This window comes from Abramis brama (assembly GCF_963993115.1).
Source record: "Abramis brama genome assembly, chromosome: 8".
Taxonomy (NCBI): Eukaryota; Metazoa; Chordata; class Actinopteri; order Cypriniformes; family Leuciscidae; genus Abramis; species Abramis brama.
Window position 1 is genome coordinate 10,091,234 of NC_139970.1, and position 21,287 is coordinate 10,112,520.

At 37.3% G+C, this 21,287-nt stretch overlaps 1 protein-coding gene across 16 annotated transcripts in view; it reads right to left on the minus strand.

The window, feature by feature from the left end:
- The window catches only part of LOC311088960 (nectin-3-like protein), a 120,825-nt gene that overhangs the window by 13,297 nt on the left and 86,241 nt on the right, over window positions 1–21,287 (minus strand). For 3 of the 16 annotated variants that reach the window (XR_014607595.1, XR_014607599.1, XR_014607600.1), the window contains exons 1-6: window positions 20,575–20,896; window positions 11,291–11,431; window positions 10,861–11,202; window positions 9,752–10,054; window positions 9,320–9,425; window positions 4,137–4,834 (exon numbers count right to left, since the gene is read on the minus strand). Coding sequence is in view for 8 of the 16 variants with exons in the window: in XM_084123359.1 (XP_083979485.1) it covers window positions 4,729–4,834; window positions 9,320–9,425; window positions 9,752–10,054; window positions 10,861–11,202; window positions 11,291–11,363 (930 nt within the window). In the remaining 8 variants the exon portion in view is untranslated. Of the gene's footprint in view, window positions 1–4,118; window positions 4,835–7,344; window positions 7,458–9,319; window positions 9,426–9,751; window positions 10,055–10,860; window positions 11,203–11,290; window positions 11,870–20,574; window positions 20,899–21,287 lie in introns of those variants that run through there. The other 13 variants (XR_014607596.1, XR_014607597.1, XR_014607598.1 and 10 more) reach the window with 10 other exon arrangements.

Here is a 21,287-nt window from a genome sequence, read left to right on the forward strand (position 1 = left end):
CGAGTGTCTTCGCTTTTGGATTGTTTATTTTGAGAAGTTACAGCTACAGTTACAGCAAACATGGTAATTACCTGCGTAGCAAAAGGTTGTGAGAACAAGCAAAGGACATACACAAATGTAATATTTCACAGAATTCCATCGAATGTGGAACTGAGAAATAAATGGCTAAGTTAGCTACTCTGGAGATCTGTACTTCAACGCCTCTCTACAAAATTAAACAATATCGTGTTTGCGAAGAGCATTTTGCACTGGAGGACTAAGTTACTTTGAAAAAATGGAATATGGGCCCAGAAAGACGGTACTACGTCTGAAACATACGGCTGTCCCCATCCCATCTATTTTCAAAACACAGGCAGAACAAAGTGCACATGTAAGTTGTCTTTTATTACTCTTCCTTATGTTAATCTGTGTCTTATTCGGTTGTAAGATAGATGCTGAGAAGCTGTATATAGACTACGGTTCAAATTAGTGTTGTCACGATACCCAAATTATTGTTTCGATACCGATACCAAGTCAAGTATTGCGATACTTTAACTGAAAAGGGAGAAACACTCTCAAATATCATTGCTGTGCTTTATTTTAAAACCGGGACAACATTCTAATCATATAACACACTAATAAATGAACATATGAACAGCAGATATATTAAACATTTGAACAAAATATGAAATATCAAAATATAAAAAATATATTAGAGCAATGACATTCAAGGTACATTTTTTTATAAATTTAGCAGCATTATCTCATTTATCATAAGAAACATAAGAGCTTTATCTTGATTCTGAACTTTGAATAAAAATATGAACAGCGATTATATTAAACAATGTTTATTGTATAAAATATTGGTAACATATGATAAGCCTCATTGGTGATATATTTGACATGTGGGGAGAGAGTTGTGGAAGGCCTATACTTCATGTTAAACAAATATATAGCAGCAAAGACAACGTCGGCAGTGTTGACGGCAAAATAGGCTACAGAATAATTCGTTCTGTATTGAGAGGTGCAATATTTGAAAATCGATAATATTTTTTTAAATTACATTTATATTGTATTTATGTCAAAACTTTCAAACATCAAAATGTCATTTATTAATATGTATTCGTGTCAAAATGACATAGAAACATCTTTTCCTATTCTATTTTGCCTGGAAACGCTTCCAACAAGCTTGCGTGTCGCGTGAAAAATAGGCGTCGGTTCTATTTCTAGCATGCACGCGTTTTCCGCGCGTCTCGAGCTGCGCCCAGACGCGTGTGTCACGCAGGCAGTTAACATGGGAGCCGAAATGAAAACGGACACGACACGCAGCCAGTGTGTCGCCGGCCTTACAAATCTGGAACGCGGTCATTCTTAGAAGTATCGATACTAATAAATTAAGGAATCGTGACGTTTTTAATTTCCGGTTTACTTTTGAAGTATCGGTGCACCGTGCAACAGAGCAAGGTAGGCAACGTACTTCCATATGTCACTCCTCGCGTCATCTTTTTCTACGAGTCGTGGACCACTTGTGCTCGCACATGCAGCCATCTCGCTGTAGTGTTTTGTCACACTGACAGCGACAGGTTCTTTGCTGCGTGCGTCAGGAAAAAAACACAGACGTCCATAGGGAGGCGTTTTTTTTTTTTTTTTTTTAGTATCGATACTGATAAATTTAGGTATCGTGACGTTTTTAATTTCCGAGTATCGCGATACTTTTGAAGTATCGGTACACCGTGCAACACTAGTTCAAATAACGTTAGCCTCCTCTAGTATAACCTCATGTTGAATTCAACCTGTTTAGCATGAACAACCAAACTAAAATAAAAACCGCTGTTATCGCTACCTGTAAAATAAAATGACTGAGGGCTAAATTAACTAATTCTCTCACCGAGTTAGCCTGGTTCTTTTGACTCAGGAGTTTTAGTACAACTACTATGAGGAGAAGGCTACAAGCAGTTTACTATACATGTGTCATGTTTAAAATAATCACTTACTCTGTGGACAGCTGTCCATTTGGTCTATTCGGCGTGGGGCGTTTTTTCCAGTTCACTTTATCACACCGAAAAAAAAAAAATCGAGTAGCTACTGCCGGATGGATCAGCGCCGTGAAATCCTCGGTAGCTGTAACACAACTGCGGGCACGCTCATCTTGATCTGACGCGTTGAGCCTGGTCATCGATGGCAGTAACTTGTCGCACTCGCCACAGCACAGACACTATTTCAGTCGGCATAGATTGGCATATTCCCCCACATTCACACCACCAGTTCGTGCTGGCTCTCATCCTCACGTCCTCGGGTTGTTGAGCGATCGCAACCTCCGCCTGTCGTTCTATTTCCACTCATTTTCTGTAAACTCTTGTATATAGGTATGGTTCTGGCTCACACAAAATCAGCCATGTTCATCGCCATTCATGTACTTTAGGGAAAATAGCCAGGCAGCTACTATTCACACCGGTATGTTGACGGAAGTCGTGGGATTTCATGTGTTGCGTGATATGTCTGCGCCCAAGCAGTGCTTCGCCTAAGCAGCAGTGCTTCGCCTGTGCTTCCCCCTAATATAGTCCCAAGTCAATATCTGCCTAGGAAATCGCCTAGTGTTAATCTGCATCGCTTTTTGTACTCGATGTGAATACGCAGGCCACAAGAAGTAATTACGTGGGTTTATTTTATTTTTTTTGATCACTTTTACTCAGGCCATGCTAGCTGGCAACAAAGGATTCCATTCATTGTGCTAAGCTAAGCTAGCGCCAACCCTGTCAAACTAAAACAATGCATGCACTGAGACAAAAATGCATTTACCCACCTATCTAAATGTATGAAAGAATGTGAATAAGCCCTATTTCAAAAAACGGTGTTCCTTTAATGGTTTAGTTCTTCATGAGTCATACATTAACACATGATGATCTGTGCATTAGTTAAGCATGAATTAATGCATATTTGTGCACCCGTATTGTAAAGTGTTACCGAGTTTTTCCCCCTATTTTTACAGAATTGAATACAGTTATTTGATAGTGTGTGTATGCAGTGTTAGACACTGAGTTCTATCTATTGTTTAAGTGCACTTCACTGTTGGAGTGTCACTGTTATACTTGCATCATAAATATTGTGCATATTTTAAATATTTAAATGACTTCAGGAAAGATGTCAATAAAACAACAATAAATCTAATAATTGCACTTAGTGTTAGGTACGTGCCACCTAATATGGCCTAATAGTCCTAGGAAAGCAACTATCTGTCATTTTACATCGCAGTCATTTAAATGTAAGTACAGTATTTATTGTCATAATACAGTAGTTAAATCAGTCCCTGGGCAGAAAGTACACACAATTTAATTCTCCCTCTGTCTGATGGATACAAAGATTTTGTCAACAGAAAGGGCTGGCCTTCTTATGTTCTATAGGCTGTAGTGGATGACAAATGCTGGTAAGACATATAAACTACTTAAATAGTAAGAGTATTTAATCATCATCTTATGTCATTGCCAATGCATATATATTTATTATTCAATATCATGTTATTACCAGTCATTATGATTACAAGTCATGTAAGATTCAACGTTTATTTCATAGTCTAACCCTGTGATGCTGGCCTCTAGTTTTAGGAGCATCAGCTGCAAAATGCCTGGAAGTGCACATGACACAAACGTTCTGCACATGTCTGAACTCTTTCAAAGGGCTCGCCTGCTGCCAAAGGTACAGTTGGCTAATACATTTCAGTAAATAATGTTTCAATTAACTCGTGTGTCAATAGGGTCATTTATCATTTTGCCTGTATTGCCAACTACACACATTGGCAGATGTGTCTATTTTTGATGGATTTTTAATATTTTACCTTTCTATTTTAATATTTATTTTCTTTCAGAAATGTATTTGTGCACTATACTGGTACACAAAATGCTTACACTTGGGACCTTAAGGACACAAAATAAATAAATCACACTGAAACCCATATGTCAATGTAATATATCACACTGAAACCCATATGTCAATGTAATATATCAGAGATAACATACTATATTGCAAATTACAAATACAACGGCAGTGTATACAATTAGGAATTGACCCTTTTCTGGTCCTCTCTTTCAGTCTGTCTGGCTCATGAAAGGCTATATCCCTCACCAAATTTGACCCCAGCACAGCAGTCATTCAACTTGTACCTTAGCTCTGTCCGGGTAGGCGTTGAAATGGCTTTTGGTATCCTCAAGTCAAGATGGAGGGTTCTTCTTAAGAGGAGTGACTTCCACTTCACGTTTGCACCAACTATGATCGCTACCTGCTGTGCCTTGCACAAAACAGATTTCTGCAACAGCAACTGGGTGGAGGGACTTCGTGACTCCACTGTAAATTACCCTCAGCCAAGTCTGCAAATGCACAGGCAGGAAACTGCTACTGACAACACAGCAAGGTCGGCTCTAACCCGATATATGGCTAATCACTTTCCCCTTCATACAGGACACCTACTTTATCATCTAAATGAAATCATAGACAGTAAAAAAAAAATGGACACGACGATCCCATAGACATCAACAGAGAAAAGTGAAGCAAATTAGAAGCACTCACCTCCTGATGGCTGAGCGACTGCGCAGACTCAAACTGCTTGACGATGTAGATGTGACGGGAGCAACTTGTCTGACTTCTAGTAGCTGTGCCAAGAGAAATCTGAATTATTCCCTTCCGAAACTTGCAGAGACGGAGAGCGTGAGTAGGAGCTGTCCATGAGCTGTCCATGAGATAGGAGCAGGAGCAACTTTATGACTCTCTATGGGCTTCTCCCTTGACTTTATCGGACTTTATGCCTCCACGTCTCCCCGATTGACTGCGAGCTTCTCCTCCTGTCCATACGGTAATTTCTCTACTGTGCGACAGAGAGTCGCGTGGTTATGACGCAATTGTTAGCCTATTTTTACAAAAACTGCTTCTACGGGCCATAATGTAAGATATAAGGTAATGGAGCCTTTTATACATTGTCGTGTTTCTTTAGAAATAAACAATGGACAAATGGAGTCTTTAAACGTCTCAGATGTGAAGTTATTCGCTGTCAAAGTGACACTAAAATGAATGGGAGTCAATGGATTGCTAACAGCAGGTGATGGCTTGATAGCCAATGGCGGCCCTCGGGGATGGTACGCTTTCTGACATTATAATTATTAATGGAAGGAAACGTTGGTGTCACGTTTATCATGGACTTTCTGTTTGTTTTCTTCATCTTATCACTGTTTTCATTAGTTTAGTTCATCATCATTAGTTCAGTTCTGTCACCTGTGTTTAGTTAATTAGTCATTGTTCATCATCACCGTCACCAGTACGGTGTACATTTTAGGACATCCTCAGACCTCAGACATATGAAGACAAGGCATCATGCCTCAGACTAAAAGGCTTCAGTCATTGGACAAAACGGCATCGCGCCTCAGACTGAAAAGCTTCAGGTCTCAGGAAAAACAATGTCAGGTGTCAGGTCTCGTACAATTAGGCATCAGACGAAACAGCCTCAGACAAAAAGGCATCGGACGAAAAGGCATCAGACAAAAAGGCATCAGACAAAAAGGCATCAGACTAAAAGGCATCAGACAAAAAGGCATCAGACGAAACAGACTCAGACTAAAAGGCATCAGACAAAACGGACTCAGACTAAAAGGCATCAGACAAAAAGGCATCAGACTAAAAGGCATCAGACATAAAGGCATCGGACGAAACAGACTCAGACCAAAAGGCATCAGACGAAACGGACTCAGATGGAGTTTGGAGATTCGCATTGCTCCGCCCCATATGACGTCACATGTACGCGGTTCATAGCTCGAAAGAACGCTTTAACTCCATGATAGTTTGCCAACATACAAACTAGCTAGTTGAAATAAGGCATCTAAGTTTTTAAATGTGCAAATAAAACTTGCGAAATGCATGTTCTCTTCTGTAAACAACTTAATTAGTGTAACATTTCAATAAAGCAGTGATTTTAAGCAGTGATTTTAACACTGTTTTAACATTTAATTAAAGCATATAATATATACATAGCATATATATATATATATATATATATATATATACAGGCCAACATTTTTTAAACATATACAAATTTTTTTTTCTTTTAACAAAAAAGGTTTTTAACCCTATACAAATATGGGATACATGCTAGGACAGAGAGAATGTTTTTGAAAGAAGTTTCTTCTGCTCATCAAGCCTGCATTTATTTGATCAAAAATACAGAAACAAAATGTAATATTGTGATATATTATTACAATTTAAAATAATTGGTTTTCAATTTATTATACTTTAAATTATCATTTATTTCTGTGATGCAAAGCTGAATTTTCAGGATCATTACTCCAGTCTATCACATGATCCTTTAGAAATCATTCTAATATGATGATTCATTATCAAAGTTGGAAACAGTTCTGCTGCTTAATATTTTTTCATAACCTGTGATACTTTTTTAGGATACTTTTATGAATAAAACGTAAAAAAATTTTTTTTAAAAAAGAATAAAAAAAAAGAAGCAAATATTTTAAAAATATAAATCTTTTGTAACAACAATATACACTGGTCAGTAATTTGGGGTCAGTAATTTTTTTTCTTTCTTTTTTTGAAATAAATCGAATTTTTTTATTTAGCAAGGATGTGTTAAATTGAAGTAAAGAAGCAGGGGCGGATCACCCCAGTTGGCAGCAACGAGCACCCCTAATTCCTGCACCCCCCTCGCCACACCATAAATATTTTTCTAGATCCGCCCCTGTTCAGAAGATTTATATTATTAGAATTTTTTTTTTTTGAATAAATGCAGTTCTTTTTAACCTTTTATTCATCAAATATATTAGGCAGCAGAACTGTTTCCAACACTCATAATAAATCAGAATATTAGAATGATTTCTAAAGGATCATGTGATAGACTGGATGTCACATGTGACACTGAAGACTGGAGTAATAATGCTGAAAATTCAGCTTTGCATCACAGAAATAAATGATAATTTAAAGTATAATACATTTAAAACCAATTATTTTAAATTGTAATAATATATCACAATATTACATTTTGATCAAATAAATGCAGGCTTGATGAGCATTAAAAAAAACATTAAAAATAGTAATGTTTCCAAACTTTTGGCCTGTACTGTATATATATACACTAATTATGTTGAAGAGAACATGCATTTCGCGAGTGCATGTTTTAACATTTAATTAAAGCATATAATATATATGTATGTGTATATATATATATATATATATATATATATATATATATATATATATATATATATATATATATATAATGTGTATATATATATATATATATATATATATATATATATATATATATATATATATATATAATGTGTATATATATATATATATATATATATATATATACAGTGAGGAAAATAAGTATTTGAACACCCTGCTATTTTGCAAGTTCTCCCACTTGGAAATCATGGAGGGGTCTGAAATTGTCATCGTAGGTGCATGTCCACTGTGAGAGACATAATCTAAAAAAAAAAAATCCAGAAATCACAATGTATACTATTTATTTGTATGATACAGCTGCAAATAAGTATTTTATACAGTCGCCTATAGAACAACTTAGTTAAAGCCCAAAACAATAACCAGAGGTTATGGCTAGTACATTAAGATAATGCCGCTCCAATGCTTGCTATCACCTCAATAGTATTCTTATCTAGCCCCCTATAGTAATGCGACTGCAGGTCAAGCAGTGAGTCAGGAATCTAGAATCCCACTGGATGTGCCTCACGCTCCATCTAGACTGGGATCTAGTATGTACTTAAGCCTGGACGCAGATTTGTGGAAACAATGGATACAACGTAATCTACTAAAGTTAATAATTTCAAAGTCAGAATAAATCCAAATATAACAATTTATTAATGGTCAGGTTAATGTATCATGCCAATTACATAATCAGTTCAAAGTTAATAAATACAAAACTTCAAATGCTCTGGAATAAAGAGAAAAGACGCAAACCTGACATTAGAAAAATATATAATGCTGAATGTCTGAAGACGTCCAGCATTACGGGCTGATTTGAACTACAAAATCACCCTGAGCCTCTTGTGGCATTTCTTTAAGTACTCAGACCGAGACAGAAACTTCTTTCCCATGTGCTAACGATGGGAATTTGCATGAATCACTGTCTCCACCGGAGTTTACACCTTTTGATGGCAGGATGCCATTTGCATGGAAGACCCAACCTCCTCTGAAAGCAAGACATCTCTGAACTCTTAAAAACTGTATTACCTCATGTTTGACTTCTTTGTACCAGTCGCACTGAGACATTTCAAATGAGACCAGACATGTATAGTGTTGTATGATAATTGTTCACTTTAAACCATATAGATTTTTGGGTGAAATCAGGTGATCTCAGCATGAGAGAGAGACGAGATGGGGGAGTGTGATTTCGTCTTGGATGAAAATTTGTAGAAATGATCACTCTTTCTAAATGTGATGTGAATACTGTCCTGTGACTACAAATAAACAGAATCAGACACAACTTAAGTAAGTGCGTCCTCCTTCTTTTGTGAAATAACTGTAAATATCACTTTATTTATGTGTGACTAATGTGCAATCTTGACACAAATTAGTTCATTATGATCAATGTATCACTTATTATTGTAAACCTGTGGTAAAACATCGATGCTTGGGTTTTAAATCTTACAAAAATACCTAGTAAACAACAAAAGTAAACAACAAAGGCAAACGTTTCGGTCACATGCAACCTTTGCCATTGAGAAAGGTCGCATGTGACCGAAACGTTTGCCTTTTTTCTCAGTAAAGGCACTTGATTTTATCTCGCTTTTTGACATCCTTCCTCTTTTGTGGAGTGTGCGGACTCTTTTGAAGTGCCTCTCTTATTTTTTTTGTCTGCGCACTTCATATGGACTAATTTTAAGGCATGGTGGATTCCTAGCTACTCTTCAATAAATAAATGCATAAATAAATAAATACATTAAAAAATAAATAAATGTGGTAAAAATACAATTATACATAAATAAGGAAATAAAAGTATAAATACTTTTTTACATTTCTTTGTATATTTAGTTATGGTTTTATTTATGTTTTTTTATTTTTATTTTTTACATTTCTTCGTATATTTATTTATGTATTTATTTATTTATTATTACGTCAGCTTTGGCATTGAGCATGTGAGCATGAATGACATGCGTTTTCGGTCATGTGTGTGGATGGAGATCTTTTCTGAAACGCAGTGGAAACACCAGAATGAACGAGGATTGTTTTCATTTTAAAAACGCAGTGTTAAAATGAAAATGCACTAGTGTGGACAGAGCCTGAATGTGTCTGAAAAGTGTAGAAATCAAAGAACTAAGGACTTCATTACCTGATCCAGATGTAGCTAGTCGGTGTTGGGTTACAATCCACTAGACAGTTGTATACTTCAGCCTCTGTTGGATCATCAGGGATTATCTTCACCACTTCTGGAGGATCTAAGAGAATTAAAAAATATGAAAATAATAATAATATTGGCTTACCATAAACATTGTTCATGTGGTGTTGAATTTTAGGTATTCTTAGTTACAGGAGGACAGCCTGACCTTGTACTGACCCAGTTACACTTCTGTCCAAGTATAATCATTAGTTAGGCCAAAAACTGTGATTAATGTTTTTATAGGAGTAAAAAATTCCCCTGCATTCCAGCTCCACCAGCAAACAAACATGATAAACAGGGGCCCAGACCTCCTAGTGATGCCCCTGACTGTTATATTAATTTGTACGCTAGCTTGACTTTTACTGTGTATACAGTGTTACTTACAGTGGACATTTATCACATAGTCGAGTTCAAGCTGCTTTGTCAGTGTGCTGTGTTTGACCACACACTGGATCGTCTTCTGGTTTAGATGTTTAGATGGTTCTCCCAGTATGTTGGTCACAACAGTGACGGTGCCGTCTGAGTGCTGTGTGCTGCTGGTTTCTGTTCTCAGAGAGTCATTCAGAGCTCCTAATCTCCACAACACTTCTGCTGCAGGACGGGCATTCGAGGCTACACATGATGCCAAAGTAACGTCGTAATGATCAGAAACGTGTGTGCTTCCCGTTACTTTCCCCGCAGGAGGAACTACATTTTAAAAGAAAAAGGACAATAAATGAATTGTGAACCATGAGTCATCAAAATTAGCCAATAATTGATATGGCCCAGATATTGTGCATAACTAACTTACAAACACTGCCATTTCACATTTTTACGAGTTTTGCTCTACACACACCATGTTTGTGAGAGGAAATATACTCATGAAACATGAATTACATTCAGTAGTTCATCCAAAACTGAAAATCCTTTATTTTATTTTTTTGCAGACTGAAGCTTTCATACGGAGCCCCTAATGGGACCTTTGCAAAAATAAAAATATCCGTACTTCCAAGCTTCAAAAAAGAACACAAAAACACCATTAAAATATAATAGCAGTGATTTATATGACTCATTTGCGATATTACAAATCTTGTAAAACCATATGGTAGATTTACATGAGGAACTTTATAGTAATTGTAGGGAAAAGAGAATACACAGAACGACAGATAGATAGATAGATAGATAGATAGATAGATAGATAGATAGATAGATAGATAGATAGATAGATAGATAGATAGATAGATAGATAGATCCTGTCGTCATGTTACTCCCCCTTCATGTTTTCCTAAAACTGTACGGGATTTGGAATATATCACTATGACAATTATGCTTTTGTGTCCTGGTTTTGAAGCTTGAAAGCTTCAGTCCCCAATCATTGTAATTGCATGAAAATAGTGTATTTTGTGAAAGAAAGAGAGTTACACAGTTACACTACATGGGTTAATAAATGACAGATTTGTCAGTTTTGTTTGAACTTGAAACCCAAAGTGAGAGAATAACATTTGCAGTCTTACCATGTACTGTGACACTGATGTTTGTCACAATTTTTCCAATAGGAAATGTGTTGAAGATGCAAGTGTAGATCCCGTCATCCTGGAGCGACATTCCCAGCAGCTGAATCGATCCATTCTTCTCTTTAAAGTTCCCAATAAATTTGACCTTGTCCTGTAAATCCTTTGTGTGTTCAGTTTTCCCATCTTTGTAGATGATAAAGAAGCTGTGCTGTTCAGGGTTTCCTCTTGTCTGTTTCTGCCAGATGATATGAGTTAAAGTCTCCTCTGTCTCAGTCAGATGACAAAACAAAGTGGTATTCCCTCCTTTCATGACTGTTGAATCATGGCCAATAATCTTAAAACCTGCACAAATAATAGAAAAAGAGTGAGTGAGCGTATATATATCTGCTGGCATATCTAACATACACAAAAGTATAAATATTTCACTTGCCTGCTATGCTGGAGCATTTGAGATAAGTCAAAAACAGTCCATAGAGTGATAGATCGAAAGCGTTTCCGTGCATGTTGTCTTCAGCTGTTATAAATCCTTCCTCTCAGTGCTCAGAGTGAACCAACTCCGATTACCTCACATCTGTAAGCAAATCAAATCAAAGCCGGTTCCCTAAGTTTACATCGATGGTTTGAATCAAAGATTAGATAAAGGCTGATGGGAGAGCAGAGGGGAGAGAGAGAGAGCATGAGGATGACCAGCAACTCACTCACTAAAGAATGTGATGGGTTTGTGTGACGTTGTTCTGGGCGTGTGAAAATGCAGCGTGGTTTTGTGCTCGTGCTATTAGCATATTAGTGAGTTTGGTTTTGTTTCTGTTCTTGGTCTGTATATAACTTGCCAACTCTTGTAAACTCTTCCATAACATCAAGCCCTCTTTTATAGCCTTTTATAGCCTCTTTTATATACCTTTATAGATTCAGGAGGAGTCAGGTAGGAGTATAATGTACTTGTCTTTGATTACATTATCTCAGGGTCTACGCTGATCACTTCCGTACCCCCTAGCCCTACGGTTCAGATAATAATCAAGCCTACTTCCGATCAATACACCAGAACTGGCTCTCCGCCCTGAGGACAGTAATGACTGCAGTAATGCCTGCTCACGCACTCTCACAACCCACTATTTTGCGACTGGTCGGCAACCTTGACTGACTTTGTAAAGTCTGTCGGAATATCAAATACAAATCTATCTTTTTCAGACAGTTATCTCATGATACCCCAAAATGATTCTTACTCTCCAGCAATAAACAGACTGGGACAATACTATTCAGAGTTTTGAGGGCAGTCCTCATTCTCAATTTATTATTTCTTGCAGAGGCAAAAGATAAATACACCACTCTATGCCAGCTAATGGAAGTTTCATTACATTTTAAGGCGTATCCTGTCTTTGTTCAATATACTGTATGGGCTATCTCTAAGATAATGAAGTGTCTTCTTCTGAGGGTTGTGGTATGTGGCTGGCTTCCGCTTGCTGCTTGCTCTCTCTCTCTCTCTCTCCAGAAGATCTTGCACACACACACACACACACACACACACACACACACACACACACACACACACACACACACACACACACACACACACACACACACAGAGAGAGAGAGATCAAAAAGGCCCCACGATGCACAATATATCTACATTCTCTACATGCTTCTACTTGTGTCAAAATATTTCCTGCGTTTGTTAATTTTTGCATTACTTGCATCAGCTTTCCTGTAACTTGCAATGCCAAGGTCATGGGTTTGGTTCCCAGGGAAAGAATGCATAAAGGTAAATCAGTTTTTGGTTTTACATGCATCAATACTTTTCCTGTTTGCATCAATGGCATTGCCAACACACACATTTTTTCATTGTACATTTGATCAAATTTCCACCTTTCTAGACATTTAATTCCTAACTGTCTTCATTTTTATCAGTACACACAACAATGCTCCTGTTCCCCAGAACCCATTCAACTACACACACACAATGCAACATACGTCATCTTTACAGGATGTGGTACTGTAAACACAGTTCACAGTGATCTTTATCTAATTGTTTAGAAGAGAATACTCTCTTTTCTCTGAAACATTTCTCTTGACACTCTGAAGACAGGGTCCTTGTCCACAGGTTTATTGAAAGGAAAGGTGAAACTGAAGCATAGGCATAATCAGCACAATAATCAGCTTGCCCTTTAACATGTACAGATATATCAACTCAATTATATTTATCAAATCCCTGTGTTTTTACTGTTATGCCCTTTATGTATTTAGTAAATATTTCTGAATGTTAAAATGTTATGAGCACCACGACTCAGAAAACATATCAAATCAGAGAGACTATCACTTGCTCATCGTCTTTTGTTATTTATCTCATCACATGTCCGTGCAGTCTGCAATATATTGGTAAGACCAACCGCCAATTAAAGATCTGCATCATGAGTTCTATAAGGATTTGAAAACCCATTTGTTTCCTTTAGCGGTAACACTTTAGAATAATGGTCCGTAGTTAACAAGTAACTATGCAGGAAGTAATAGGTAGTACTGCATTAACACCGAACTTAATACTATTAACTAATATGGAAGCAATATTAACTAAGCAGTAAGTAATATCTAATTTAGTACAAAGGTAGTTCCTTGGTAGGTATTTGATTATTACTAAAGAAATGTATCCTCACTGAGAACTACTTGTGAACTAAGAAAGAATAACCAATTAATTACTAATCACAAAAGTAACATGTCTAAAAAGTGAACAATTGTGGGGGGGTTTTTTACTCTTAACATGGTCATAACATTTCAGAAGCTTGTGCCTCAAATGGGTTCTTAGTGGAAACCAGTTTATGAATATTATATTTCCCCAAATACATTAGCTACAGGCTGAGATTGTGACTACTACTCTTGCCAAAGGATGGACGCATGTTCTCTGTTTATTTCAAACTTAAACATAGAATAATACTAATAATGATAATTTGTTTAAAATTTTAAATAATTAGGAAGTGATGCTGACACTCATGATTGGATTAGTTCACTATTATGAGCTCTTGAGTGTCAGTTCAATATGTCTCAGACTCCAAAGACCTACCTTTATGTTACAGTAGCCGCCAGAGGAGGACTTCTCTTTAGGATATGAATATAAACATTGATGTTCTCTTGTCAAAAACAATTTGCATCCTTAATGAAGAAATTGGCTGCATTTATGTTGCGATAATCGTAAAACCACATCTTCCAGATTACAATGTTTGTTAGAATATTACTAGTGCCTGTACAGTATGTGTTAAATATAAAATTAAATAACTTGTATTACTTGTGAAAAACATGCTAACTCCTCACTAATTACTCAAGCGTTACCTTGTTATCCCGCAGGAACTACTAGTGATGTGGCCCATTATTTTAAAGTGAAAAACATGCTAACTCCTCACTAATTACTCAAGCCTTACCTTGGTATCCCTTGTTAACTACTAGTGCAGCCTGGTCTCATTGTAATACGTAGGTATTAATACGTAATTTTCTCAAAGATAGAAAACATACTTTTTTGTACGTTTCGATGCTGAAACGTTAATATGGACGTATCTGCAACGTTTAAACGTAACATTATTACGATTTTACAGCTAAAAAATGTAAACTATTTACTAATATTTCATATCATAACGATATCTGTATAATTTCCCTTTTACCATTTTATAGATTATAAATGTAAGATCTCTTAACCCTACTCCCACACCTAAAAATACCCATTTTATTGACAAAATTAAAAGGATAAAACTTAATGGACAGATATGTGTAGGGAAATGGCAGTTTTATTAACAATATAGCATTAAAACATAGTAAAACTAATCCTACCCCTACCCCTAACAATTTCTGTAAACTAAGTTACGTAGGCTAGAATTATAAAGAAAAACAACAGACAGGTATAATCACAATCATTTATTTATTGAGAAAATATCAAAACCGGTACCAAAAGTTGTTCACATGACGATGTGTCGCAGTCCTCTCTGGCAGTATTGTATGAGGTAACGTTACAGAGCAGAATATAAATTATTAATCCATGAAAATGTTAATCCGGTTTCGGTTCGCTGTTCGCTCTGTGAAGGCGCGTGCGGTTCTCCAGTTCAAATATAGTACACCAATTTAAACACGGCATGTCGTAATCTGTGATGAAGCATGCGAGAGCCAATAAGCGTCTGATATCACTGCCGTAAAACATGTCGTAACGTTTCGGGAGAAGCGGAAATGGAGATGAAGATCACTGGATAAAGGGCTGAATTTGGATCTGTTTCTTGCAAACAACGTATGGATTCTAAAGATTTGAATTACATCAAGCTAATAAAATTGATATATTTTGTGAACTTATGTTGTGTTTTAGTGTATTATGGGTCTATAGGAGAAAATACCTTTTGTGTCTCACAGTAAATAAAACACAAAATGGTTAAACGATTAAAGAAGGTATTTTTAAGGTTTTAAAGTGTATTCTTGTTTAACACCATATAGGCTAATCATCCGAAACGAATTTGCAGCAGAAGGCATGAACAGAGCGAAATGTTATTATTTATGAGTAACGTTAAACTGTATTAATAAATATGACTGAAAATTTAATTGATAAGACAATTGAATGCAATAGAGTCAAAACATTAATTTTGAGTAATTAGTGAGGAGTTGGCATGTTTTTCACTTTAAAATAATGGGCCACATCACTAGTAGTTCATGCGGGATAACAAGGTAACGCTTGAGTAATTAGTGAGGAGTTATCATGTTTTTCACTTTAAAATAATGGGCCACATCACTAGTAGTTCATGCGGGATAACAAGGTAACGCTTGAGTAATTAGTGAGGAGTTATCATGTTTTTCACTTTAAAATAATGGGCCACATCACTAGTAGTTCATGCGGGATAACAAGGTAACGCTTGAGTAATTAGTGAGGAGTTAGCATGTTTTTCACAAGTAATACAAGTTATTTAATTTTATATTTAACACATACTAGTAATATTCTAACAAACATTGTAATCTGGAAGATGTGGTTTTACGATTATCGCAACATAAATGCAGCCAATTTCTTCATTAAGGATGCAAATTGTTTTTGACAAGAGAACATCAATGTTTATATTCATATCCTAAAGAGAAGTCCTCCTCTGGCGGCTACTGTAACATAAAGGTAGGTCTTTGGAGTCTGAGACATATTGAACTGACACTCAAGAGCTCATAATAGTGAACTAATCCAATCATGAGTGTCAGCATCACTTCCTAATTATTTAAAATTTTAAACAAATTATCATTATTAGTATTATTCTATGTTTAAGTTTGAAATAAACAGAGAACATGCGTCCATCCTTTGGCAAGAGTAGTAGTCACAATCTCAGCCTGTAGCTAATGTATTTGGGGAAATATAATATTCATAAACTGGTTTCCACTAAGAACCCATTTGAGGCACAAGCTTCTGAAATGTTATGACCATGTTAAGAGTAAAAAAACAACAACCCACAATTAGTAATTAATTGGTTATTCTTTCTTAGTTCACAAGTAGTTCTCAGTGAGGATACATTTCTTTAGTAATAATCAAATACCTACCAAGGAACTACCTTTGTACTAATTTAGATATTACTTAATGCTTAGTTAATATTGCTTCCATATTAGTTAATAGTATTAAGTTCGGTGTTAATGCAGTACTACCTATTACTTCCTGCATAGTTACTTGTTAACTACGGACCATTATTCTAAAGTGTTACCCCTTTAGCTTTTAAATTATGTTGATGGTCTTATTTATTATGTGTTACTTAGTTTTCTGTTGTGTTTATCTGACTTGTACAGCACTTTGGTCAGTCCTCAGACTGTTTTTAAATGTGCTTTATCAATAAAAGAATTGAACTAGAACTAAGGATATATATCCATTCTCCTGTGGCCAGACATTTTGCAGATGCTGGTCACGAGCTTACTGACATGAGATATTGTGGCATCCAGAGACTGTCTAGCTCAAGAAGAGGTGGTGAAAGTGAAGCTAAGTGGATTTATTATAGGGACTGTGTGTATCTAAAGGGATTGAATGAAGAACTTCAATTGTCATGTTTCTTTTGAATTGTATCCTTCTTGTTAATCCAAAGTACAGCAATTGTTCTCTAATTTGATGTAAACTATTTACCCATATCATGATGTTTACAACATTTTTATATTATGATATACATTTTTATGGGTTTACTTATATAGACTGTGTAATTCAGCATGTGAACTTAAATTGTTAAACTTTTTTTTTTTTTTTGAAAAAAATTGTTTTTCAATTTAATATATATATATTTTTATTTTTTCCATTTTCTTCTTTCCTGTAGCATGCTGTCCAACACTGTCTTTAGATCATTTATCGGTCTTGGCTTGGTTGATCATGAGATCTATGTAACCATGTTACTTTATAAATTAAGATGTCTCCTGCACTTAACATTAGGCTTGTTCGACTTCATCCAGCTCTGCGCAGACCGATCGGCGGCTGACATGAAGCAGTGCATGCCGGTTAGAAATTTTGTCCGACTTGATACAGTGCCGACGTCACGTGACTGTGACGTATGCCATCAAAGTACCGCAATAGCGATTCGAGACTAGCCTAAGGCCCCGATCACACCTGACGCGGCTTTTTGCAGTGAGAGGCGCCTTTTTTCAATTGGTTTCCTATGGCAGCGAGCGTTCTGCGCACTGTTTATGCGCCTGCTGCGCCTCGCGTTTTTGCAGTTAAAAAAAAAAAGCAACTCCGACCGGAAAAAGCGCCCGATGTCATCGTGTTTTTTTCCACTGTCCAATCGAATGAATGGAGAGGCGGGCCTTCTGTTTTAGTGATGAAAGCTACAGTTGCTTGAACGCCCGGAAAGTGCGATGATGGAGGATAAACTTGTGGTGCTCTCGCGGGTTACCCGGAGCTTAACGACTTCACGAACCGTAACTACCACAATGTTAACAGAAAGTAAATAAAGTTAATAAAAGGCTGTTTTGACGTTTACTTGACTGACAGGACAGCTGTTTCAGTGGTTGCCTAGCAACTTAAAAAGCGCAGCGCACTGCTCGTTCTGTGTGATGGGGCAGTGCTGTGCACCTCGCGTTTTCGAACCTGAAAAACGCGTTTGGTGTGATCGGGGTATCGTTAGGTGTGATCTAACCCTTTTCAAGAGCGGCTGCACGAGCTCTTATGACGACACAGCTGTTCCACGATTGGCCGGATTCACCGCATGACAACGATCACTTGTGTTTCATGTTTTTTTTCACACCTTTAGCTCCACTAAAGCTCACAAATCAGTTTTTTTTATAATAGTAAACACTCTTTTCATGTAGTCGCAATGTTATATTGTGTCATGTTTATCAAAATAAAACTGATTAAAAAACAGTTTTGAACTGAGTCCCATTCATCGCAGTCGTTGGGGGGTAACTCTGGAAGATAACACTGTTTTGTTTACAGAGATTTTTCATTGTTTACTGTGCTTCCAAGTTGTCTTCTCATTCTTGGGAGCCATGTCTATGTGAGAGATAATGTTGAAGCTTGGATCATTCCCAATTCTAGCCTCCTGACTAACAAAGTCTACGAAGTAGGCAAAGGGAGGATAGGGAACATGATTTTGTTGCTTATAGGCTGCACCAACTGACACCCACTTGCATATGAAACGGTAGCATCTGTACTAGGATTGACACCTCTTGCCATGCCGAAGAAAGCAAGGCCAGGCAAATCTCCTTCGGCTTTAGAAGACTGAAGCTCTATTAGTAGATCACTTAACTTTGTCAGTTTAGGATAATCTCGATTCGCTATTTTCGGAAAGGTGTCGATACGTTTGAAAAAGGCACCTTCTATCACTTCTGTTGAGCCATATGCTTGTTCAAGTCTTTCCCGTGCCATAGCCAGTCCTGCTTGTGGATTGTTGATTTGTTATGACCTTATCTGTTCCACGTGCCCTGCTGACTCCCAGTCAAGCCACTTCAGCAAGAGATCCATCTCTTTATTTTATGCTGCCAAGATTTGAATTTGGATATATGGGCTAGGATAGAGGAGTAGGATGACCACTGTTATTTTGCGGCCTGAAAGGTTGCACAGGAGTAGCATGGTTGCTCTCAAATCTAATTTCACATGACTCACAAGCATATTCATTTTCATAGATGCATGGCTGTTTTGCAGTAATGTGAGGTGGCTGTAAAGCAGCACTGGTTTGGCATGAAAGAAAAGGTTTGGCTTCAGGTTTTGCTGTAGCTTGTACTTGGTTCTGCTTTTGGGGGGACGTCATCATCACACAGCTGCAGTTCTGTCTCTAGTACTTTGGTTTGGTCAATAACATATTGTTCAGTGCGTTGTGTGGTTTCTAAGGGGGCAGAATTTAAACTTAGTCTGCAACTCTGTTTCTCAACATTTTCATCAATAGCAGCTTCAAGCACCTCTCCTTCTGCGATGGCGGCCACTCTCTTTTCTTATGCTTAAAGGTCCCATTGCATGGATTATTTTATTATTTTAGAATGTTTCCTGGGGTGCCCTTATAATGTTAGTATGTTTTTTAGATCAAAAGTTGTAATAATTTAGAAATAAAAGGCATATTTCCTAGCCTGATTTTAGCCTCTGATTTGAACGCTCTGTTTGAAGGGGCGTGTCTGCTGGGAGACTTCAGTGTAAACGCCCACTGCTGTGATTGGCTGACATGCTTGCATATGAAATATTTAGCATTACATGTGGAACTCTCTCGAAAACTTTTACTATTGCAGCGTAACAGCGTCATTGATTTCATAACGAGTTTTGGCAAGTGTCCAGATAAACTCGCGCTGTGTGATTAGCCCCGTTTACATGCACCCTTTTTTGCTATTCTGATTGAGATCGTTCTGATTGACGGATTCCGGTTGACTGTTTACATGGGATGTTATCTAAACCCATCTGGTGTTTACATATGCTGACTCTTTCAATTGGAATCATTCTGTGACATGCGCACACAGCTTGTCTGCCAAATCTGATACAAAGATTTTGTCAACAGAAAGGGCTGGCCTTCTTATGTTCTATAGGCTGTAGTGGATGACAAATGCTGGTAAGACATATAAACTACTTAAATAGTAAGAGTATTTAATCATCATCTTATGTCATTGCCAATGCATATATATTTATTATTCAATATCATGTTATTACCAGTCATTATGATTACAAGTCATGTAAGATTCAACGTTTATTTCATAGTCTAACCCTGTGATGCTGGCCTCTAGTTTTAGGAGCATCAGCTGCAAAATGCCTGGAAGTGCACATGACACAAACGTTCTGCACGTCTGAACTCTTTCAAAGGGCTCGCCTGCTGCCAAAGGTACAGTTGGCTAATACATTTCAGTAAATAATGTTTCAATTAACTCGTGTGTCAATAGGGACATTTATCATTTTGCCTGTATTGCCAACTACACACATTGGCAGATGTGTCTATTTTTGATGGATTTTTAATATTTTACCTTTCTATTTTAATATTTATTTTCTTTGAGAAATGTATTTATGCACTATACTGGTACACAAAATAGTTACACTTGGGACCTTAAGAACACAAAATAAATAAATCACACTGAAACCCATATGTCAATGTAATATATCAGAGATAACATACTATATTGCAAATTACAAATACAACGGCAGTGTATACAATTAGGAATTGACCCTTTTCTGGTCCTCTCTTTCAGTCTGTCAAGAACATTGAGGGAGAAAAAGTCAGGCTTCAAATTATTGATGACCCTGCCTACTCCTGGACTGGCTCATGAAAGGCTATATCAACTCACCAAATTTGACCCCAGCACAGCAGTCATTCAACGTGTACCTTAGCTCTGTCCGGGTAGGTGTTGAAATGGCTTTTGGTATCCTCGAGTCAAGATGGAGGGTTCTTCTTAAGAGGAGTGACTTCCACTTCACGTTTGCACCAACTATGATCGCTACCTGCTGTGCCTTGCACAAAACAGATTTCTGCAACAGCAACTGGGTGGAGGGACTTCGTGACTCCACTGTAAATTACCCTCAGCCAAGTCTGCAAATGCACAGGCAGGAAACTGCTACTGGCAACACAGAAAGGGCGGCTCTAACCTAAGATGTGGCTAATCACTTTCCCCTTCATACAGGGCACATACTTTATCATCGAAATGAAACCATAGACAGTAAAAGAAATGGACAGCGATCCCATAGACTTCAACGGAGAAAAGTGAAGCAAATTAGAGCGTACTGCGCAGACTCAAACTGAGCTTGACGACGTAGATGTGACGTGAGCAACCTGTCTGTCTTCTAGTAGCTGTGCCAAGAGAAATCTGAATTATTCCCTCCGAATCTTGCAGAGACGGAGAGCGTGAGTAGGAGCTGTCCATGAGATAGGAGCAGGAGCAACTTTATGACTCTCTATGGGCTTCTCCCTTGACTTTATGCCTCCATGTCCCCCCGATTGCCCGCGAGCTTCTCCTCCTGTCCATACGGTAATTTCTCTACTGTGCGACAGAGAGTCGCGTGG